The 15,338-nt window shown below is 39.8% G+C and overlaps 1 protein-coding gene across 1 annotated transcript in view; it reads right to left on the bottom strand.

Moving 5' to 3' along the window:
• Positions 1-15,338, bottom strand: part of CPQ (carboxypeptidase Q) — a 443,268-nt gene that overhangs the window by 97,325 nt on the left and 330,605 nt on the right. Inside the window, exon 6 of the mRNA XM_032421783.1 lies at positions 10,152-10,243. Coding sequence (XP_032277674.1) covers positions 10,152-10,243 — 92 coding nt within the window. The remainder of the gene's footprint in view (positions 1-10,151; positions 10,244-15,338) is intronic.

The raw sequence follows: 15,338 nt of genomic DNA, 5'->3' as shown, positions 1-15,338 counted from the left end.
AAAGAAAGAAAGAAAGAAAGAAAGAAAGAAAGAAAGAAAGAAAGAAAGAAAAAGAAAGAAAGAAAGATAGAAGTTTCTAAACATAAAAGAAAGAAAGAAAGAAATATTGGGAAAGTATGCTAACTCCTTCTTCCAACCAGGTTACTATCCTGTTGTGTGGCTTCTTGGCTGGCTATCCCTGAGGCAATAGACTGACCTGGTGATGGTGTGTTCCGTTAGCAAAATACCTAAGGGGAAGCAACTGTCACCTCTTGAGGGCTAAGCTTACAAAGAGTCCTATTAAAGCCCACCAAGACACAACTAAATGTTAGCTACAAGACACCCTCAATGTGAGAATTCCATTATGTGCTATAGAGCCCTTCCACCAAAAGGTAAGACTGTGAGATTGGTGGCAAAGGTTTCAGAAGGAAGTTTCCTAAACTTCTTCCCCATAAGGGTTTAAAACAGGAGTCAGAAATGTAACCAGCATGCCAAATCTGACCTGCTGCTTACTGGTGGTGTTTTTTAAATTTCAGGTTTGATTGAAATAGCCACGCTCACTTGTCTAGTACTGTCCATGACAGCTTTTGCACTACAAGATCATAGTTAAGTAGAGAGGCCATATGGCTTGAAAACCTAAAATATTTACTATTTGGGCCTTTAAGGAAAAACTTGCCAACCTTGGTTTAGAAGACGAAGGGAAGAAGACAGTCCCGGGCAAGTTAAAATAGTGCTGGTGACTCAAAAGTGGTTTGCTGACTCTGTAACTTAGTAAGTCCCAAGCACACGTGATGGGACAATTTAGTTCCAAAGGCTCTGACCCATGTAGGTCACTTGTGAGCCTAAGGCATGACACTTCAGTTCAGATTTGTGTGTCCTGGTGTGCCAAGCTGATTTCCTTAGAAAGCTCATGCACCAAATATGCTGTGGGTCCTTCTGGGTCAGATCACGACCCAGTTGGCAATAGGAAGGCACTGAGGCAGAAACTATTTGTGCCTAGTTGGCAACCTCTAGTAAGCTGGTAAAAGAGGCTGGATGCAAACTGAAGTCCTTCTTCATGCTTTCAGGAATGCAGAATAAGTGAGATAAGATGCCAGCCACGATAAGTCACAATAGACCTCAGTGTTTGGGCACAATGTTCCCAGAACAAACATTAAAAGTGTAGTTGCGTTATTTGGGTTTCGGATGGTAGCAGAGCAGTCAGGAAAAGGATACCATTATTTACACGTATAGAGCTCCAACCAACGCTCAAACCAAACCTCACTGTGATCTGAAACCATAAGGCATTACGGGATAAATACTGCCCCGTGACTGTAGGCAAAGTCCTGCCATCCAATGATTATGGAAAGATACCATTCTAGTTGTCACAGCCAGTCTTTTTACTTTAGACTATTCCTTTTGTCCCATATGGAAAAAAATAACAAAAACCAGCCAAGAAGGATCCTTTCTAAAGAGATAAAGGAAAGAGGGGAGTCAAAGCCTACTCACGTTCATTCACAAGGTGACATAATGCAATTCCCTAATATCAAAGGGAATATTTTGATACTTCTGCCCAGGCTGACATGTGTCTCTACATAAATACCATACATACAGAGGACTCTGAAGCCCCACAGTCATAAGGGAATTCTACCTAGGAGAACGCAAACAAATACAAAAGACAGCCCTTTCCCTTTACTAAAAAAAAAAAAAAGAAAAGAAAAGAAAAAGAAAAAAAAGAAAACTAATTCATAAATTCTAATAAGATGCCAAAGAGCTCCCAGGTGTGCTGTAGAAATTGTGTGAATGTTGGAACTACAAGGGGCTCCAGACCAACAATGCACTGGGATAAATGAAATTTAAACCAATTTTGGGATGTGCTTGACCAACTAATGCAAATATCTAGGCGCTGAAAGAAAAACACAGGATGCATAAAAACCCAGCAGTAACGATTGAGACAATAACCTCTGATTAGCACATCTATACTGCACGGGACATTAACGATGGAAGAAAGGCCACACTGGAGACACGGTCCAGACACAATTATGCTGAATGGGTATATCAGGTCTATTATTTTTATAACCAGAGCTGCAGATGAGCACAAAACTGTTCCCACTCTGGCAGCAGCACCCTAGCTATCCCTTTACAGAGAGGCAATAGGGCCAGTGCAATAAGAATGTCTAAGTAAACCCATTTGCACAGATAACATAAAGAAGTCCCATAAGCATTTCTACCATATCCCTTTATTTTAGAATGAAACATGAACCTAATGAGGGTTGGGAGCCTGGCAAGAACTCCACTACTAAAAGAAGCTAGGATTTTTGTATTTTTACATAAGAGGACATTTTGTTCCTCAGCATGACAACACAAGAAATTCCGACAAAACATTACACACATTCATTTCAACTTTTTCTGCTTTAGAGTTGGCGAGAGTTAGGGTAAACGGATGCATTTAGAATGATCATATATCTCATCCCTCATTTAATAAAGCCTATTTAAAATATTGCCCTAATTAATGATTACCAGAACACAGCAGTGTTCATAATCCCTGTAATTCAATTGCCAGTAGTTTGTGCAATAAATCAGGAAAAGGTTAAAATATTTTTATGCCAGAACAGAACATATCAATCTATTTTATTTGATTACTTTGTGTAATGAGGCTTTTTCAAAGCTAGATTACCTTACTCATTATAATTATGACAGATATTTTTGCTTAAAATGAGAAAGATTAAAAAATGTCAGCAAAATAGTTGAAACTCTTCTAGGATGTTTTTTCCTCTTTTGTACATTTTGGGACATGAGAAATGACATTATGCTCTCCTTCCAAGAGTAGAGAAGAAAGTAACATGGTTCTCATGAAAAGCAGATTAGGCGAATGGCATCTGGACAACACTCATTTTATTCACTGATTTGAAAATTAAATAAAATCATCTATAATATTTTCTAATTCCAAAGTTAAATTCCACTCTTACAAGTGAACTCTTAAAAATTACTAGAGCACAATAATATCCTTCTATAGGTGGTGACATTTCCTTCTTAGTGAATGCAAGCTGAATTCAACCAATAAAGAAGTTCATATTTTTAACAAATAATAATTTCATCAATAAAGAATAACACAAAGGCATCCTATGCCATCTTTCTCCCCCCTTTTGTAGAATAACCTATGCTCTGGGCATTAGAGAAATTTCCCTCCCTCAACTTTTTAGGGATCATTCTTGCCTCAGGCCCCCTTTTGCCTCCATTGAGTCCCAAAAGCCCCCTGCCTCCATGTGAAATCTGTGCTCCTGGGAGTCAGCTTTAGCTTTGAACAGGATGGCACTTCTATGGCCTGCTCTTCCAAGGGGTTTCTCCGAAATGAAGTAAGGTCACTCCAACCATTAACAGCCCCACAAACCTCATGCAGGATAAAAAGGCCTTGGGCCTCCTTTAAATCATAAGGCAGAACACAGAATGCAGGTGACAATCTTAAAGGCAAGAAAGCAGGCAAGAGTGAGAGCACACTGACCATTAGAAGTGGAGGCAGGACTTTCCTTGGGACTCTTCAGAACTGTACCTTGAAAAACATAAAAATATTACTCCCACAAGCATGGCCAGAAAAAAAGTCTAACAATATAATGTATTGGGGGGGATGGGGAACAACGAGGACTCTCAAAGATTGCTGGCGAGGATGTAGAATAGTACAGCCTCCCACCTCTTCGGCTGCATCTAGTTAGACACACAACTATCATGTGACACAGCAATTCTACTTCTAGAAAAGAAACGAAATGCATATGTCCACCAAAAAATTTGCACAAAAGTGTTCACAGGAGCCTTATTTATAATACCCAAAACTAGAAACAACCCAAATGGCCATCAACAGGAGAACGGATAAAGATGCTGTGGACTATTGATACCATAGAAAACTCTCTGTGATAGAAAGGGACGAACTACTATGAATGTACCAACATGGATGGATCGCAATATCATACTGTTTAGTGCAAGAAGCCAGACTCAAGAGTACATACTGTATGATTTCATTTATATGAAATTCAAGAACAGGCACAACCAATCTGTGGTGATAAAAGTCAGCGTTAATAGTTACCTTTGGTGGAGTCAGAGGTTGATCTGAAAGGGAAGTTTCCTAGGGTAACTGGAATGTTCTATATCTTGATCTGTGTGATGATTACACAGGGGTACACATTTGCCAAATATATTGAGCTATATACTTAAGATCTGTGCATTTTATTACCGAATGCTTATTATACCTCAGAAAAACACTGTTAGCATGAAAAACGTGTTACTTCCAAAAATCAATTACATAAAGCACAAGCAATATACACATAAATAATTCTCAAGTCCCTGTGCCAATGTGAACAAAGAAAGTGCAAAGAACTTTAGATCTGGAAGAGAACATTTTACAACTTATCAAAATATGTGAAGTAGCATTTTTTTTAAAGAGAAAAATATGTATACATCCTTTATAGGACTTTCTGCCATATGACTTTCTGTTATGCCTATAACAATATAGGCATGCTGGACGAACCCTCAGGATTATTTCTATTCTAGATGACTCCAAAATATAATAAAAAATTCATTTTCTGGTTGAATTATTTTACCTAGTTACTGACTCCAAAACGCTTATAGACCTTTTTGTGCCAAAGTTTGTTTCTTGAAGAGTGTTTCAGACTTATTATAATAGAGTTGCATATGAGTTTCAAAATGTATACACAAACCACAAATAGCCTGACATATTTCACAACAATTTAGTAAGGCTAGCAATTATTATAATAATTTGGCTAATATTTCATTAAAAAGCATAATTATGAAGTAAAGATAACTATTAATCTGAATAAAATTTTGAAAATTAGCTTGGCAATAAGTTTCCTCCTATAATTTTAAATCACTTTATTTTATATTTTTCTATGACTATATTAATAAAAGTAAATTGTAAATGAAGATGTATTTACTAAGAAAAGGATAGTTAATTTTAATTTTATTCCCACAAAAGTTTAGCAACATGTGTCCATTAAAATAGCCTTTATAGAACTTCCACTGTTGAAAAGATCACGTGGAGAGGAAGAAGGAATACATTCAGAGTAACAAAAAGAAGGAATAGTAATTTTCTGCATCCTGTTTTTATCCATATGATGCCATGTAAGTATAGCCAACTTTACTATTAAAGAAATACCTAATAAGAATGCATATAACAAAGGATAGTATATGTACATTTATGGTATTATGATAATATCTTCCTGGAGAATATTTAATTGGCTCCAAGCAAAATTAATAAAATTATCACTTAAGTCATAAAAAGCCATAAAGAAATTGTTATACGGAAATAACAGCATGAAAATATTTTATGCTTTTTGTCATATAGATTAAGGGTCATCAGACTTTTTTGTAAAGGGTCAGATGTTTAATATTTTAGGTTTTGCAGGCACATAGTCTCTGTTGCACAGTCAGCTAATGATGTAAAAAACAGTCTTAGCCTGAGGTCTGTACATAAACAGGTGGCAGGCTGGATTTGGCCTGAGGGCCACAGATTATTAGTCCCTTACTGATATAGATCACTAATAACCATAACTGTACCATAAAAATGCTAGGAATATTATTTTGAAAGTTCAAATCCCTTATTTTTACAATCACCAAAATAGGTTCTCCCCAAATAAAAGTTCCGCTCCTCTTTGATAGCATCTACACCAGAGCCAAAGGCATGCCTCAGGTCTCAGTCATCATCAATATAAAGGAGAGTAGCCTTCCCTTTTCTCTCTCCCTGATTACTCACTCAAACCCACGTATTCCTCAAGGATTAGGTCCTGAGCCTTCCTCATGATCAACATGTCCTAGCCATTTCTCCCTCTTCTTAACTCCTTTGCATCTGCTATGCTAAGCCTTTACAGTACTCTGCACCCTGTCAGTGATAGAGTCCTTTGTAAAAGTAAGATACTTTTAGTAAATAATTTAGCACCCCATTATATATTGTTTGTTATACTAAATTTCTTATGTGTCAGTTTAAAGTTAGTATTTAAGCAGAATGTAAGATCCTTATGGCCAAAGACTGTGACTTCTTTTATTTTATCTTCCCTTTCTTCCATTTTTCCCTCTTGCACCCTTTCTTTCCTCCCTTCCTCCCTTCTTTCCTGTAGATTAGAAACTATTTCACATCCTTAGAAATGTCTAGATAAGGTGTTGTATTTATTTCAAGGACAGAAATAGGGGTTGGAGAGTTAGAGAATGTTCTATGGGAAAGAGGGCATTTCAATTCATCCTTGTAGAACATGCAGGAGATGGAAAGAGGAGAATTCAAGGCAGAGGAATGGTATGATTAATGATATGAAGAAAGGCCAGTGTGGGATACATAAGGAACTGCTCATTTTTGTCAGACTAGAGGATGATGGAGGAGGATGGTGGGAAACCAGGGCATGGAGAACCACAAGGACCAAGAAGCTAAGCAGCTTGGGCTAGATTCTTTTAGCACTGGGGAACAACTGAAGGTTTGGAGGCAGAGGGTTTATTTGAATTGAGCTGGGCTTCTGGAAGACTGACTTGATATGGTAGGTATAATGGAAAGCCTGAACTACAGAAAAGACAGGGGACATAGAAATGAAGGGTTCACCAAGAGTGACAGAATACAGAATCAATGGAGCTTTACCATTTATTAGATGTGGGTCACAAGGAAGAGGAAGGAAGGAAAAGTTCCAGTGACATTGTGATAGCTGGTGGGAGGGAGGATGAGGCTGTCATTAATAGAAACAATAGAGAAGGAGGGGCAAGTGTGACAGAGATGATGACTGTACTTCTTTCAGGCTGGAGTGTCTGTTGTAGGGTAAATTTTTAATAATAGTTTACTGATCTATAGTTGTACTGCTGAAGATAATATTGCCTTTTTTCCCTCACAGATAATAATACTAGATCTTAGAATGGCATGCTTAATTGTACATTTTAATTGTAAATAATATTACAACTTTGTTCTCAATAGAGCAAAGCATAATTATTATATGAGATTCTCTCTACATCATGAGGGTTGGGAGGGGAAGATAAACTTTAATAAGTTGAGTTGAGGAAAACTCTGTGTCTGAGAGGCCAGAGGACCTCATATTTACTTAGTGGCAGAACAAAGGTCAGAACCAGTTCTCCTGATAGCCAGTGGTGTATTTAGTTTCTTATTTGAAGGGAGAAGGCAAAACACAAAGGCTTGGAAAGTTCAGATGTGGTACCATTCTATGCTTGTACTTCAAGTGTTTTGGCAGGTATACTTGCGGGAGGAGGAAGGATATATTCCCTTGTCTGCCATTTGTGGTTTATAAGATATGGCATTGCCTTTAATATGAAATAGAAACTTCCATCAAGCAAATGTTTCCTGATGCCCCTGTTCTTCTATTTAATTGTTTTCTTTCATTATTTTTACTTCACAAGAATTAAAACAATACAGTTATATAACTTATTATATCCACCTAGTCCTAGTTTTCTTTTAGAGGTAACCATGGTTAGTGGACGATAAAGATCCTTTCAGACTTCAGTTAAGCAAACATAAACTCTCTCTTTGCCTTTCCACATCCATTTCCAGAACTGTCTCATAAAACCTTTCCACTCTCCCTCTGGCTGCCAGCTGGATATTGATGCTCAAGGCAACATTGGGAGCCATGTTGCTGAAAAGTCTATCAGCCTGGACCCCTGAATGACTATGTGGAGCAAGCCCTCCTGGAGGCTGGATGGTAAATGAGCAAGAAATAACTCTCTATTATGCTGAACCACTGGAATTGTAGGGCTTATTCATTTCAGCAGCTATCACAACCTTAGTTAGAGGATCAATTTGTTGCGGCTGGAGTGAACTGGACATTGTTTGCTATTTTTTGGCATTAAAAAGTGCTATAGAGAAGTTTAAAGACAATCTTATTTGTCCTCCCTGGCTTGGTCCTTGCTTATTATATGTACTTAAAGGTAAACTCAGCCACCCCAGAAGTGGTGATGCTCTTGACAATGCTTCATCCAGTATGTGAAACATGAGAATACAGAGTAAGTCTTTTGAGATCGGCTGTCTCGTATAAAACATGCAGAATGTTTTTTTAAAGGTGAGATAAAGAACTATCTAAAAGTAAAAAGCCTATACTTCCTTTTCTGGAATCTCTTTCCATTCCTGAAAATGCAAAGCAGACCAGCTACCAATGTATAGATTCTTGTATAGCGGCAACATGGATATTGTCAAGATAAACCAGTTCTGTTAATGTGATTGCACATCCTCTGGAAAAAAACGTATATATATATTTCTCTGCCAACCTCCTAAAATCTTAGAATCAAGTCATTTCTGATTTCACGTATTTCATGTATTTTGGTAGGCCACAGTGAAACTCAAAACCTTACAGAGGAATAAACCTTTTTTCAGATCTAAGGAATTGCAGTGGTTGAGGAAAGTTCAAGCCAGATCCACTGCAGTTTAAATCCATTTTTTTTTTTCCCTTGGAGTAGAGTATATTATTGAGAATAAATGTGCTTCAAAACAGTTCTCAGGTATTCTGTTTTTTATAGAGTCCAAGATGTATAGAATCTAAAAGTTCCTCCTTAAAAATAATTCAGTTACTTTTGCTGCCTCAAGATAAAGTGCGAACTTCTAAACATGATGTATATATTCTTCTTGTTCAGGCTCTTGTTGACCTCCTACGCTCTGCAGCTTGTGTTCAGTGCACCAGCCACTCTGAACCCCTTCAGTCTCCTCAGGGTGCTGTGCTCACTTTATCTCCGGCCTTTGCAGGTACAGTTCCCGCTACCCAATTCCCCGACAACTCCTTTTCCTTAGCTTACTTCTATTCAGTCCTCAAGTCTCTGCTTCGGCATCATTTCTTCCATGTAGCCTATCCTGACTGTTCTCCCAGGCCAGGTTAGGTGAGCTTCCTGTCTCTGCCGTCAATACTTTATCAGAACACTTCACACATTATAGTATAATTGAAGTTCAGTGGTTGGTGTCCTTTAGATTGGAGTCTTGGTAAGGTTAGGGTGAATCGTTAAATGACACTAAACCTAGAGCCTAATATGAAGCATAATAGGTGGTCAGAAATATTAAATGAAGGTTGCTGAATCTAGAATAGATCTCCTCTGATGTTCTAGTCCACCGCAACATATAGGAGCTGATGCTACTGACCCACCAACCACAGGACACTTATCTGGAATAGTCTTATTCCCCAGGATCACTTGAGGCCAAAAGAACTGAAGAGGTAGAAGAGTTGAGCATAAAGTATGGTTTTCCTTTGTACAGTACATAACTATGCTCAGTGGTCAAATTCATGCCCCTGAGCTCATTACTCTTAAGCTCTAACTAACTGAAATAGGGTCATAGAGACCGACTCTGTAAATGATCCAAAAGGATACAAACACAATTGAAAAAAAACAAACCTCTCTGATTTTGATAATGGAAGCCTGCAGATCTGTTCCTTCTAATCTGAAATGCAGGACAAACAATCCCGCAGCAGCAGGCCAGACCCTGCTCCTCCGCCCAACCATCACTGCTCAGCAGCATATGCCTTGATTTGGGAATTTCTCTTTGAACTAACATTTGATTTGCTCCAGAGTATCTCTGAGCTTGTACACTTTGCCCTCTCTCAAAGGTGGTTGTCGACATTAGTCTCCCTGTCCCCAGTCTTAAACGTGGTCTTGTATTTCTAATCATGATCTTCTGCTATCACCTTCTTGCCTCAAGCTTCACTTTTGTCTTACTAAAGTCAGTCTCAACCCAAGCCGTCCTCCACATGGCCAGGTCTGAGCTGCCGTCATTCCTACTGCCATTATCAGGGCTCCTGCTGACGCAAGGCCCCAGGACTTGGTTCTCAATTACCATAGTGCTTCCAGGACGACTTAGGGCATTAAAGTATGGGAGAGGGCTCCGGGGGCAGAGGGAATGCTTACCTATTACTATTTCTCTGGCATGTAAGAGTATAGCAGAACCAGAGAGACTTTAAGAAAATGGCATGGCAGCTGGGATTTTTCTCAGGTCACACACTGATGTAGAAATAGAGATGCCCTCAGCTCTACCCCCTAGTTCACCAGTGCATTCTCTGCTATGGGACCTGATGAAGAAGGCTTCTGCAAGGGGTGTTGGCTGGGGTCAGCCTACCAAAAAGTATTGTTGAGAGTCTTCAGGACAAAAGAAGGAAGCAAGGTTGCTTTTGGGTTATTCACCTTAATTACACATGCAAATGCCCAGAGACCCATGGCTACTTTCTTACCTTGTGTAACTGGTAATACTGGAAGCCACCAATTCCACCTTGTTCCTCTGCAGTCCAGAGCACCAAACGCAGAGTCCTCTTTGGTCGCAGCCCTGGGAAAAAATAATAAAATAAGTGATCCTTCAGATGATTTTAAATTTTTTAGGAAATGGCGAGGCCCCTCATCTGCATTCTGGAGGCAGGAGGACATCAGAGGCATGCATATTCACCTCTTGCTGATGAGGCTGCTGCCTGATTCAGAGTGTGGCTGACACAGCAAAGAAGTACCCTCAGGGCTGATCTCCAGGGCAGGTTAATGGAGAAAGGGGTTATGCAAATGCTGCCTACAGGCCAGGAAGTGAGAGCCTCTAATCATATCCTGAACTGACAACCTGCCCAGCAGAACCCAGTGGATGGCCAAGGTCAGTGGAATGTTAGATTGCATATAGAAGATGCAGTTGGCAGGACTCTAGTCAGATCAGGGAATCTTCCAATGATAACTGAAACCCAATCATTTGGCTCTACTTCCAGATAAGGTGTGTAGGGGATTGCTACTTAGTCTCAGTCCACAAGGATAGCTAGCTGCCCATGCTATCCTCGGTGACGTCATGGCTGCCAAGCAGAGGCGATGTTTATGGCTACCCATGGTCATTTCTTCTACTATTTGGAAATACAAGGTTATTCACTTAAGGTCAATGAAAACAAATGCAATGCAGATGACATTTTACTTACCTTATTACTTCACAAACAGCTTGGTGACGATTTTGTTCACTTGGGAAATACAAATTTGTAGCTTGGAAGTTATTAAAGTTGTTGGCAGATCTGGCACATCTAGAACCATTTTTGAGTGACTATGTCTGAGCACAGGTTTAGGATGTAGGCGGACCTGAGTTCTCATTAAAGCCTGGGTGAGAAATTTTGGTATCGAATTGCTCAGAAAATCCCCTTGATGCTTTCTCCTAAGTCCATCTAGAAGCCAGCTTCTCAGCTGTGCTAGCACTGGGGTACAAACCCCACTGTCTTTTGTCCGGGCTGCCGTCACCCCCTACCTGCTCCCTCTGCAGCAGTCTCTCACCCCTGCAGCCAGAGGAACCTTGTAAGAGTGAAACTGGATCGTGTCATTTCTCTGTTCAAAACCTCCCATAGCCAGAATGTAAGCTCCCAGAAGGCAGGGGTTTATCTTTCTTGGTTCCCTATGATGCCCCTAGTGCCCAGCCTGTTTGGCACACATTAGGTGTCCATTAAATAGGTACTGAATGAATAAATGAACCCAAAGCTTGGTATGTCACTTAGAATAAAGTTCAAAGCCCTCCATCACTTTCCCAGCTTTATCTCCTAAAACTCCAGCTAGTTCACTCCTAGGCAAGCTGTTACAGATGAAAAAGGCAGACAGGGGCACCTGGGTGGCTCAGTCGTTAAGCGTCTGCCTTTGGCTCAGGTCATGATCCCAGAGTCCTGGGATCGAGCCCCACATCGGGTTCCCTGCTCAGCGGGGAGCCTTCTTCTCCTTCTCCCTCTGCCTCATCCCCCTGCTTGTGCTCTCGCGCTCTCTCTCAAATAAATAAATAAATAAATAAAGGCAGACAGCTGGCAAGCCCTGCAATCATTAGGCACTAGCTGTGTAACCACTGGGAAACTGATCTATCTGAAATTCAGCCTCCTTATCTGAAAAGAAGAGAGAATATTATATATGTATTCCATAACTATTTCATGGGATCGTTGTGAGGATTAATGAGATGTGATAATGTATAGAAGACAATTCTGTGCTTGGCATGTGACAGACATTTAATAAATAAACTATGAAACTACATAATGGATATCTAGGCCCAGAGCATACAATTGTACCCCTAGAGAGAAGGGGTATCTAAACACTCAGACATAAAGTTCTTTCATAAGCATTTTGGTGCCTGCTGACAAAGAATCCTGAAGTGCCCACTGCTCGCTCCAGAGTCAAACTAGCTGCTCACATTCAAAGCACAAACTTGTTGTGGGAAGAAGTCTACTCAGTATATCCAAAAATCACAATATGTGCTCCCTCTCTCAAAGAAATGTGCTGAATGCCGATTTAAATCAAATGACATTTTGCTTGCAACATAGAAACAATAAGAAAGGATAAAGTGCAAATGAAAATTCTGAACTTTTTTTAATCCATAAAAAGGAAAAAAATACACTTCCTTTTTACATTATCTCTGAACTTACCAGCAAAACAGTACCAAATTATTAAAATGATGGAATTCTCTCAATAAGGATAAAGGCATAGTTAGCACAGGTTAGAAAAAAATAATCATTTTTTTTTTAAAGATTTTATTTATTTTTTGACAGAGAGAGACACAGCGAGAGAGGGAACACAAGCAGGGGGAGTGGGAGAGGGAGAAGCAGGCTTCCTGCTGAGCAGGGAGCCCGATGCGGGGCTCGAACCCAGGACCCTGGGATCATGACCTGAGGCGAAGGCAGATGCTTAACGACTGAGCCACCCAGGCGTGCCCCCCCAAAATAATCATTTTTTAAAAGCAAACGCCCTGAATATCCCTATAGATTTGGTGCTCCACCTGTAAATCATTACTGTCCAGGATGAGTCTCCTTCATATTTCAGATCAGCCAGATGGTCAATGATGTTATATTAAGATAATAAAGAAGTAATCAGTTTGAAATGAGGAATGCTAAGGCCTCCAAACAACAACAGCATAGCTGTTGGTGCACAGCTGTCTCTAAAAAGACAAATGGAGCCTCTTTCAAGGCCTTGAGAAAGAAGCTCAGTCCCTATCAGCACGGAACACGAGTGCCTCCCCCACGTTCAAGGTGAAGGGCCAGAAAGAAGAGGTTAGGAAAGCAGTGGTTAAGCAAATGCTTGCCTGATCTCTGAAGTCTCTGCTCTGATATTCTGGTTGTCTCTAAACCTAAGACAAATGCATGGGACTTTATTCAAAGACTAGACCCTCGTCCTAGTGAGGAGTTCAGGGGCCCCAAGCCACCCGAGTCTGTAGATGGGCAGTGTGGGGCACAGAAAGATGCCGGCCATGAATTTGAGGAAGTGTTGTTTGCTGCTCTGCTCTGCTACTTTTGGTTCTGTGATGTCAGGCTAGTTACCTAATCTCTCGGGACCTCAATTTCTTCATCTCTACAATAAAGAAAATGGTCATTGGCTCATGGGATTGTGGATTTTTTTTAAAGACTTTATTTTACTATTTATTTGAGAGAGAGAGGGCGAGTGGGGGGGGGGCGCAGAAGGAGAGGGAGAAGCAGACTCCCTGTTGAGCAGGGAGCAGGACGTGGGGCTTGATCCCAGGACCCCGGGATCATGACCTGAACAGAAGGCAGATGCTTAACCCACTGAGCCACCAGGCGCCCCACCTTATGGGATTGTCAAGAAAATTAAATGAGACGAGGCAAATATATATTAAGCACAGTAGGCACATAGTAGGTTTTCAAGAATTGTTAGTTAGCTTCTTTCTATATCATCCCACACAACTTCTCAGTCTGTGCCAGTAATCACCAGGGAGATCTTGTGGGAAAGCCAGGAGAGAGGCATAGTCCTCATTCCTTATCCTTAGGAACCGGAGAATATCTTTGTTTATTCAGAATGTGTACTCGGCCAAGGGAAAAGTACAAATTTCATCTAACTTTGTAGAAAAACGCATACCACCTCTTTCAGTAAGGACTGCTTCCTCATCCCAACATAGAGCATATCCAAATCCAAGTAAACTGGAACAGGTTCCTCACTTTTTAAAAAGTGAAGGCCAATCAGAATTGTTAGTTTCTGAATAAAGTCAAAGAGCTGGATAAGTCTGAAAACTGAACCAAGCTGATGTAAGAATATCTATATTTTTCATCTTTAAATAATATAATTTATTGTGGATCTCAAATCCAAACTAGATTTAAAAGCTAAGAAAGAATTCTAAGTATAAATAGCAACAATAATAATAAAGCAAAATCACCAAGAGCAACACAATACAGTGATAGGAGGCCAAACACAGGGATTTCATTTTGTAGGAGAACTGGGGTAAACGAAGAGCTCAGTAGTGATCCTGACTCACAACCCTGGCTCTGGCTTGAGCTACCCAGCACTGGCCCCCAGCGAGCACGAGAAAGAAAGTCTCAGAAATGGAGGTGAGTGGCAGGACTCTGGGCTCAGCTGTCCAGGAGTCAGGTCTCATTGGGGTTTTGTCAGAAGACAGGCAATTAGTTCCCCTATGGATGTATAGTAACTTTGCAGAGATCTCTCGACCTTCTGGAATTTCTATTAAGAACTCCAGATAGTGCAGCACACATTTTACAGCATATGATTTTCCTCTTTAAAAAACATAAACTGCTGATAATGTGTCAGAATTTTGTCTTGTTTATGAAATATGATACACATGCATTTCACTTCCATTTTACTGAGGAAAGTAATAATGCTAATGGGAAAACAGTGCCTAGGAGAAAAGGTCAAAACAATCTGGTTGGGCTTTATTTTTCATTATTATCAAACTTAAAGATGAGAAGGCTGAGAGGTGACTTTCATTAAACTGATAAACTGAAAAGGTCAGTTGATTGTCCCACACTTGCACCGAGGGGGCAAAGCAAAATAAACTCACATTAATCCAGCCTTGGAGATAGCTTTCCCAAATCATGAATGCTAGCGAATGCTATTTGTTAACAATGTGTATTGACCCAAATGCTCATTTACTGTTCAGTTTCAATCCCTCCAGAATTATGTGTGAGTCCTGTTCTCCCTTCTGTGACCTAACTTTGCAGAGAAAATACAACTTTCTCTTGCAGTAAATACTGTATACTCGTTTTCCATATAAATGCACTAGTTCATAAATACATTTGTTGCCCAGCTCTCATTTATCAATAGCGCAGAAGAATGCCTATACTTAGAGATTTCTATTCCTGCAATAAACCTGATTAATGTAATATTTGAGGTATAGATAAAATAATGAAATATTAGCATCTAAATTGAATGAGAATGGGCAGTAAGTAAGTGTAGTGGTTGAACACATGGATTTGGGGGTCAAGACCTATTTCTAACTTGGACAAGTTACATAATTTGTCATATGGTATATAAGCACAGTATCGTTTTTTTAAAATAGGAGGCATAAAAAAATAAAAATAAATAAAATAGGAGGCATGGTTGGACACAGATTAATTATTTTAGTGAAATAAATTGTAATTACTTCTTTTTATAATAAGGCAGGAACAGAAAGTCACTTTGAGGATCTTTTGTTC

The sequence above is a fragment of the Phoca vitulina genome, unplaced genomic scaffold (genome assembly GCF_004348235.1).
Source record: "Phoca vitulina isolate PV1807 unplaced genomic scaffold, GSC_HSeal_1.0 scaffold25, whole genome shotgun sequence".
In the NCBI taxonomy this organism is placed as follows: Eukaryota; Metazoa; Chordata; class Mammalia; order Carnivora; family Phocidae; genus Phoca; species Phoca vitulina.
The sequence above is the reverse complement of the archived record's forward strand: the minus strand, read 5'-3'. Positions and strand labels throughout refer to the sequence as shown.